Source organism: Exophiala aquamarina, assembly GCF_000709125.1.
Source record: "Exophiala aquamarina CBS 119918 chromosome Unknown aczIA-supercont1.12, whole genome shotgun sequence".
Lineage (NCBI taxonomy): Eukaryota > Fungi > Ascomycota > Eurotiomycetes > Chaetothyriales > Herpotrichiellaceae > Exophiala > Exophiala aquamarina.
This window is the reverse complement of record NW_013550576.1, coordinates 560,667-569,884: the sequence shown is the minus strand read 5'-3', so window position 1 is coordinate 569,884 and position 9,218 is coordinate 560,667. Positions and strand designations below refer to the sequence as shown.

The following is a 9,218-nucleotide window of genomic DNA, read 5'->3' as shown; positions in this document are numbered from 1 at the left end:
GGAGGTTCAGCCTTGGTCGGTGGAGGGGGTTCAACCTTGGTCGGTGGAGGAGGTTCAGCCTTGGTCGGTGGAGGGGGTTCAACCTTGGTCGGTGGTGGTGGTTGAGTCTTAGTTGGTGGTGGTTGAGCCTTAGTTGGTGGCGGAACAGGAGGTTTAGTTGGTAATGGCGGAGGAGCTTTGCTCGTGCCTGGCAAGCTTCCTCCGAACTTTTTCCCAAAACCAAGTTTACCTGGCATTGCTGAATTACCTCCTGATTTACGTGTTTTTAGACAAGGAAACTGTTAAAGTATGCTTTGCGCGTCAGGTCTTCCACAAGTCTCACATCATACGTCCACCCTCCACTTCTTATAAGTACAGATCATGGCAAGATGCAGTTTGTGATCTCGGTCATACAAATCGCCGTTCTACCACTATTCTCGGCGGCATCGATATATGGTGAATCGACATTACTATCAATTACTGACAGTCCCACAACTGCTTCTAAAAGCGTCAGCCCGTGAGACCAGTCGACTCTCACATCAATGCTGAGAGCGAGTCATCGGGCGAAATCCGCAGGACTGATGACTTGTCATATTCTTCCTGGCTTTTATCCTGATCCTCGTTCTATAATGCACAGAATAGGAGAATGGTCTCCGAGGCTAGCGAGGCGGAGGATTGGACATGCGCATTGGGACGTAAGCGACATGATTAAGGGAAGCCACATGGATGACACATTCACAGCCAAATCAGGTCGCATCCAACAACTAAACTGTGATGCCTGGTCTCACCCATGTCAGCTTTGTCATTACAACACATGAATGTTGGCATCGTTAAGGCCCGGTACTAGCTGTATACCAGTGTATTTAAAAGGTAGTTCTATTGGCTCTTCTACCCAGCCCAATCAGGTAGGGGTCTGAGCATCTAAGCCACGCTAGCAAGGTTAAGCGGTGACTCTGCCACATTCATAGCCGACGATGGACGCCTTGAATATTGAAATAACTCGCTTGCATGGAGGACCTTGAGCAGACGCTAAGGTTGGCATTTCCAATTAAGCACCGCACTACATACGAATATAATCTTGTCCTAAACAGGGGTTTTGCCCAATCATGTGTGACGGAAGATTATCAGGCTGTGTGCCCCCTTACAACACAGTAAGACTTTGCCTCGTTTTGTTTCTATTTTATGAACAACGGATCGTTGAATTTGACATATAAGGAGTACCAAGACTTACCAAGCAATCCCAAGCAATCCCAAGCAATCCAAAAGTCTTATCCTGTCAAAAGGACTATAGCATACTCCTACAGCCTTATCGCAAGCGGGCACCTAATATCTCCATAACGAATTTCGTTTCCACTTGCCATATACGGTATTTCTAAAGCCAAAAGCTATAATGGAGCACGTTCAAGAAGGTTTCCACCATATTGAAGAGGGACTTCATGACTTGGAGGAGGGTTTAGAAGAATATGGAGACGAACACGGACATTGCCACGAAGGCTACGACGAGCACGATGAACATGGCCATGGTCACCACGGCCATGGAGATGAAGGCGACTGGGAAGAGGGAGACCCTCATGGACATGGCCAACACGGGCAACACGATGAACATGATCATCATGGTCAACACGATCAACACGGCCAACACGGATACAGCGGCCACGGAGAAGACGAAGACTGGGGCGAGCATGGAGGTCAGTATGGATCTCGTAAGTAGAATTCCGATACCTGCGATTGACAATGAAGACAAGAACTGATTGAATTTTTAGACGGTGATGAGCACGGACATGGACATGGCCAAGGGCACGGCGGTCATGGCGGGCACGACGGGCATGATGATGGACAGTGGGGATCTCGTAAGTACAGCGTCCAATCTATATCGGCGGCATCAATTGATCATATTCTTAGATGGCGATGAGCATGGGCACGAAGATGGTCACGGGAATCCTGAGCATGGTGGCCACGGCGGACACGGTGGACACGGTGGCTATGGTGGTCACGAAGAGTGTTGAGCGATTCCCCAGGACGCAGTTGAGGTGAGCGTGTTGAACTTGGTATAATTCAGAGCTTCAGTTAGACTTCAGTGGAATATGCATGTACACAACCGATTTGAGAAGTGTTCTCTAAAAGCGTTTGTCGTCTATGCTCAACGGATCTCTCTCACCCACCACAACGCATAGTTCCCTCAGCATGTAGGTTCTTTGGGCAGAATTCGAGCAAATCATTCCTAAAATCCTGCACCTTGCAGAGCACAGCACGCATCGCTGCCGAGGCCGCCTAGACTAGTCAATTAGAAGTATTGATGCCAGATACTCTCAGTGATACTCTCGCCCAGGCTGAATGGAGACATAATTGTCGCTCAAGTTGGAGTTTCCGATAAGCCCTGACTCTTACTCCGTACAGTGCGTATCATTGCCTATCGATCCACACAATTTTCTGGGACGGCCCACCTGAAGGCAGGTCTTGGCCTAACTTGGTAGTGAGAGTGTGTGTCGATACAAACCAGACCCTTGGCAATTGGGCCTTGCATTGAGAGTCAAGCACTAACTACGATTTTCATGGTTTGCTATTTGGTCGCAGACTCTTGCTGCCCCGCACTATCAAGGAGACCTTGAATTTATGATAGCATTGAAACCCATGATTCTTATCTGACTGCCTAGAATGTGGTAGCAAAAGCATAATCAGGTTTAAGTAAGATACGTATTCACAAAATCGACTCTGAAAGGTAAGGTATTACAGCCAGGTTCTCTGGTCACATACTATGTAGCCTCATCCATTAATCAATTGGTAATGATAATTGTCACCGCAATGTCTTGTACAGCTCTTTACCCTTTACTAAATCCCAACTAGTATCTCATGTAGACAACGATGTTAGCGAAACGTTTCAGGCTAGGTCAAGCTCAATAAATTGACAAGTTGCACATGGCAGCGAGCACATTCAACTTTGGCCTTCCTGATAACCCGTGCCGATGCCTCAGTAGATCTTATGTGAGAAGTGCACGGCTTTTTCCTAGTTGATGGAGGGATCGCCGGTGGCTGGCGATTTGTCAATGGAGTAACACCTGCGTGAGAACTGGAGTCTAACAAGGCATGTAATTAGCAGACAGAGGCCAAGGGCAAAAGATTCCCAAGGATGTTGCCATTGGACGGGCGGACTTTAGCTTCTACATTTGGATTGGAACCAAGTGTATCATCCATGCTTAGGCCCCTTAGTAAGTCTGGACAGATATAGCACCAATCGCTCAATGCCGCACTAAAAGTGGGGTCAGGACTCCATAGTCATCTGCAAGTCCTCACCACCACTAATGCACGACTTCAACCCAAATTAGAATACTTACAGTTTTGAATGGCTATATGGGGCCTCGGTCTTTGGTGATGTCCAAATTTGGGGACCTGAGCCTCGATGGACGCCTGGTGGGGTTTGATGCTAGATACTTGAGCTTCCCATTTAACATACTTATCCGGGAGCTCTGCTTTGCTCCTCTCACATACAGTTCTTTCCCATTTTCATTGTCTCCTACAAGTCTTGAGTATTTTGCTTGCTTTTCCCGGCGATCAGTCTATGAACAACACTCATTTCCTCATCTCATCCAATCATTGAATCAACTCTCATTTAAACCAAATTCTCACTTTCTTTCATCATGAATGCCATGGGCCAGGGCGGTATGGGGGGAGCGATGGGAGCGATGGGGAACAGTATGTCTCAGTACTGGAAGAGACATATTGCCGGTAGGGTTACCTATCCAAGTTCGAACCAATTGATATTGACAGTCCGCTAGACAGCTTCTGGCTTCGAATTTTCATAAACTTCCTTGCTGCTCTTGCAATCCTATTCCAATGTGAGTTGGATTGATGCCATTTCCGGAACTTCACTGACTGTTGCTATCAGGCCTTGTCATTCTTGGCTGTGTACCAGGAGCACCAGGCTCCTCGAGTGCTGCCTCGAGGTATTATTTGATAGAATTCAACGCAGCTAACGGGACTGCCACCTCGAGACTGCGAATCGGTTACACAGGTATGGATATCTCTACCACCGTACACTTCCAGAAGGCTAATTTGATATAGCCATGTGTCTTTCGCTTTCAGATCAGCCAGAGCACTGTGTCATCACAGTTGGCAAGGACGACCAGACAAGCATTCGTTTCTTGTCAACTGGACAAAATGACAGAGACTCCTTCGATCAGTTAACCAACAACGAACGATTGAACACTGTTCTTTTCGACATTGCCATGTCTCTTCAGAACAATGTCTTCGTTGTCATGCCGGCTATTCCCGGAGCATTCCTTGCTTTTGGTGTGATACTTCTCATAGCATATGCCACCCTGAATCGACCCTGGGTAGGACCAGCATCCTCGTGGAGACAATCTCAGCGAAATCGCAGGTTAGACATCATGAGAATCACGATGATTGTCTTTCTTGGCCTTGCGATTGTTTTCTCATTCGCGATTGCCGTGGCGAACTCTCAATTATTTGCAGCCTTATCAAAGATCACTTCACACAATCGACAAGCGGCCGATGTTTTTAATGTCAACCGTGGAACAACAGCCCTCGCATTGCATTGGATGACCGTGATCGCTACCATCGGATTTTTCATCGGAGTCATCCAGACCCATGTCAATATCAGTAGCATCAAGGTCAAAGTCACCCCCGAAGACACTGCGGGCACTACTGGTGGTCGTCAATTCGCTGCTGCAGGCGAGACCATCGAGAAAGCCTCCTTACTCAAAGACGCAGAACCCATGGCGATCAATCCTGCGGGCCTGACGCCACAGGCTCCAGCAGGAGGCGCGGGTGCAGGGGGTGCCATGGGACGGGGTGGCGCCATGGGTGCACGGGGCAGAGGAGGTGCCATGGGACGGGGGGGTGCCATGGGAGCCCGTGGCGGCATGAGAGGAGGTGCAATGGGCCGTGGCCGAGGCATGATGTAAAACACATTAACACCATTTTGCAATTTGCTCACAAGAGCATGGGTTGGTCGGTTATCTGTATTGGCATACTGGGTAATAGCACTTACGAGCAAGCGCAACAGCTTTCAAAATCTGAACATACAAAAGTTACAAGTTTACAACGAGGACTCCCCCGAGCCACAATTTCCATGCTTTCTCTTAACACTAATACAAATAACGTCACAGTTTTAGGGCAGCCATCGTGTTCTCATGGGTGTACTTTCAGGAAGAAGCAGTTTTGATATCACGTGGTGAAAATTGCAATCAAAGCTACGAGTAGATAGTTGATGAACGAACTAAGGTTGAGCGACGGACCCCGCCTACTGTTTAGGGATTAGTTTGCGTCCTCGTACAGATAGCCCAAATGAGGATAAACATACCTGGGTTCGGGATAAGCGAGTCATACTTACCGATAACGGTAGGACTAGAAAACCCTTAAGCGATCCAGCAGGAGCTGGTATAGTAGGCACTAGGATTCTTGCAACCGAGTAAGAACGGCTAGGTTAGAACGATTGTGGGGTCCAGGGGAGGAGGGGGCGTTAGCGTACGCTAGGTAGCAAGATATCCTTGGACTTCTACTAAGCACGGAACTACTCATTAGTAACTGCGGATCTTACTCGTACACAACGCAGGTGGCCTGGCCTATGGGCGCCTGTCGACCACTCCTACGGAGGATTCACAACGAATAGCTATGTGTAGTCGAGGTAGGTCAATTCGCGCTCCGAGAAGGCCCGCTATTTGCATTCTGGAGGCTTGCACCCATGGCATAGTGGTCCAATGTCATGGCATCCGCCGCTTTGGACTCGGAGTGGTCGATTTACGCCGCGCTGCGAATAGTAGAAACCCATGACAGTATGGGTGAGGGGCAAGCTTCACTATTTGAGGCTGCGGTCAACCAAGCACACCTTTGTCTTCGTTGATTGATTCGTCCACTCGGGTCCAGCGCAAGTCGCAGGTGTGTTTCAACTAGGTAACTGTCAAGGGAAGGAAAGACTCTCAAATTGAAAAGGTCGTACTCGTCAATTGAAGCGAACAACTCAGCTCACCACCATACGCACGTTGCCACCGGATAGGCCATGCTTATCTTAGAAGAGCTTATTATATCTGGCAGTGGGCCCTCTTACCCCTCTTGGCTGGCAGCCTCGTGGGGGGGGAATCGCCAAGCCTCGGCAGGATTTGATGATATTATTCATTTTAAATGACGATGGCGTCTCATCGTGGTCACGTTCTGCGCCTAGGGCCTGTCAAGTTTGACTCTGCAGTGAGAACGCAAGTCTCGGCCTGCCGAGTCCGGCTGGCGACATGAAGTGGGCACTTCCCAACTTGAGCACGACATTCCGACACAATTCCCGCAGGTAAATACGCAAAGGGTTTTTGTGACGGGTTTGCCTGTGTAGGGTCTCTAGGTGAAGCTATTTGAGTTTTGGAGGTTTTGAATAAAAGATATTAATTCTATTCTATGTACATAAGTTTTCTTACCCCAGGGGTCGAACCTATCTGAACTCGTCATATTCGTCATCCCTCATCAGATTTCTTCTAGACGAGTATGGATCCATATAAGGATCGTCATTCATTCCCATTGGCATGTAGTAAGGCATTGAGCCTCTGTAATACCTGGGAGGCATCATGGGCATCCCATAACCCTCTTGCTGCTTCATTCTCATTTTCTGCGCTCTTCTTCCACCACCCGCAGATCTGCTGCCACCGGTACAGAGTTGTACGGTAGCTGTCAACGCTGAAAGAAAGAGAAGGGCCACTGCTATCCATATCATGGCCACAAAATAGTTCCCTTGCTCTGCCGAGATTCCAATATCGTCACCACTCGAGTTGATTCCATTAACGACTGTAGTGATGACAGCTGTCGCGATTCCAGCCCCGATGCCGAGGCTTAATGTCGCAAGCTGGACATAAAATTAGCATTGACGACAGAGGTGTAGTTGAAAGAACAAGACTTACAACCGTGCTGATGACTAGAAGAATTGTCACGAATCTGTTTTCCAAGAAAAGGCCCAGTGCACCCGCCAGAACCGATATCAGCAGGAACAGGAGTCCGATGACGAAGAATGCAACCATCGCCGATCCAGCTGATTTAACATATAAGAATGCGTTCGTGATTCCATTGGGCCAATCCAAGTCATCCATGTCCAATGACAAGTTCAATAGGTCTCCGAGTTGCTCAATCGCTTTCTCAATGATGTTCGCAAGGTCGAAGCGCTTTGCTAGCGATGGCTTTTCGCATCGAGTAAGAACAGCACTGGCATCGCTGTCCCGATAGTTCGGTAGATATTGTCCTTCGCAGTAATTCAAGGTGAATACAGCATAATACTCCGCCGTTCCCAGTGACGCAGTTTCGGTTTCGATCGTGCCATTCTCCACAGATGTCCCATTAATTGTAAGTGTGCCGTTTACGAACTCCACACAGTTGCATCCATTTCCCGTACTGTTATCGAAATTCGTGTTTGCAATTTGTGAAGCATTGACCTATCGTTGTTAGAAACGAAGGAACTCGGCTATTTCCCGCGATTGAACTCACAGTAAACATCGAAACATTTGAAAGAGTTCCAGTATTGTAGCCAGCGAACGTACAACAGGACAACAGAGCCGTTGCTCCAAGGGCCGCTATCAAAGTGATCAAAGAAGAGACCTTCATGTTGTTATTGTTGCGTGCCGTATTAAAAGAATGTGTGTTGGACGAAAAGGAAATGAAAGCAGAAAAGAACGGCAATTGGGCGAACACGAGACCTGGAGATCAAGCCGGTAGGAAATGAAGACCGCAAAAAGCTCCGTAGGCCCTCGAAGAAGTATGATATGCATAGGGGACTGCAAAGCCCCAGCCACAATGGTTGCTCACATGGTATTGCAAGCAACGTCTATATTTGCACTGCTTCCCCACTAGCTATCGACCAGTCTGACTGTGGTGTTCTGCTAGCAGTAAGTGTCCGAGGTATTACTACCCAAGCCCGGCCATAGATTTCTAAATTCTCACCATGCCAAACGTTTCGATCGGCACATTGCATTAACCTGCATATGGAGACCGCGCTAGCATGGGTCTTGTAGCACGTTCTCAAATTCTTAATGGCGAAACACTGCCTCCGCGAACCCCCGCTTCGACTAAAATACATCTTTGATAAGGCAACCACGGCCGCTAGTGGGGCTAGTTACGGCTCCCAGCACATGCCTGACAGCGTCCTTCCTTTAATTGGATTAGCGTTGATCGCTTTTACTCCTCCATCGAGCCGCAGCACTCATAGCTATAGAGACCGAAGGACGAGAGAGGCTAAGTACTGACTTCGTTTCATTGCAGCAGCAGGCACAAACGATCGACCTCCGTCCGTTTATGTCGTAGCTATTTGGCGATCTTTGATTTTTGAGTCCTTTTGTTTATACCTGGGCACTGAACAGCTTTACCACGCCAACAGGGTTACAGAGGCGACCTACGAGTTGTAAATTACTTGAGCCATATTGAATGCTCAAAAGCAAGAGCAGAAACACAAGATCAATTATTACAGAAAAGGCTCTGAGAATAAAAAGTTCCCAAGGAGAAATTGAAAAGTAATGCCAAAGCGGGTATAGCAATATCGTCCGTATATCCACCTCATCAGAGCGAAGTTCGTGAATTACATAAATGAAAATCCGTAACACCCATGGGTATTTGACTGAAATAAACTTTTCATGGCGTTAAAGGTGCCAAAAATCCAATCGCCGTATCTGGTCTTCGAAAGTCACCATCGAAAGGCCGAGTTCTCCCATCTGCCGACCTTGGCGTGGGCAGGCCAGTTCTTGACGGGCTTCTGTGGCCTCTCGAGAGTGGTGACCTGCTATGAGGTTCAGGTGTAGACCCTCTGTTCTGGGACTTCCAGAAGAGATCGCGAAACATTCCTGCTGTCGGAGACGATGAGGAAGTTGGTGGCGATAATGTTTCGGGCTGAAGTGTCAATCGCTGACTGCGATTGAGGCTTACGGCGCGTGAAGGCCCATGATTCTGACGTTGAGAGGGGATGGCCATGGCGCTCGGCAAGAACGATTGGTATGATTGGGAAAGGGAGCTGTGTTCAGCACGTATAGGTGATAGATGATAATCACTGGCTGGTAGGTTGGTCGTGCCGTATGCTTCAAGCATATGCCCCGCCCGAGACATCTCTGGCACAGCTAATGTACGTGGCCCCATCATTTGATATTCATCGGAGTCGTGGAAATGAGACAATGAGTTCCCTTCATGGGCCTCTTCGTGGAACTGCCTATGCAGATGTTAGTATCCTATTCCTAATGACCAGGCTGGAATTTCGCACCTTACCAATA

The 9,218-nt window shown here is 48.2% G+C and overlaps 2 protein-coding genes across 2 annotated transcripts; one reads left to right on the top strand and one right to left on the bottom strand.

The window, feature by feature from the left end:
- Nucleotides 1-3,614: 3,614 nt before the first annotated feature.
- A1O9_10204 (uncharacterized protein) lies at nt 3,615-4,901 on the top strand (the record flags this gene model as incomplete). Its single annotated transcript, XM_013400939.1, has 4 exons — nt 3,615-3,702; nt 3,753-3,812; nt 3,863-3,988; nt 4,039-4,901. 4 exons carry the CDS (start codon nt 3,615-3,617, stop codon nt 4,899-4,901), a joined length of 1,137 nt encoding a protein of 378 aa, XP_013256393.1.
- Nucleotides 4,902-6,412: 1,511 nt separating this feature from the next.
- On the bottom strand, nt 6,413-7,569 carry A1O9_10203 (uncharacterized protein; the record flags this gene model as incomplete). The annotated part of the gene is made up of 3 exons (XM_013400938.1): nt 6,413-6,820; nt 6,876-7,400; nt 7,453-7,569. The coding sequence occupies 3 exons, from the start codon at nt 7,567-7,569 to the stop codon at nt 6,413-6,415; spliced, it is 1,050 nt and encodes a 349-aa protein (XP_013256392.1).
- Nucleotides 7,570-9,218: the final 1,649 nt, after the last annotated feature.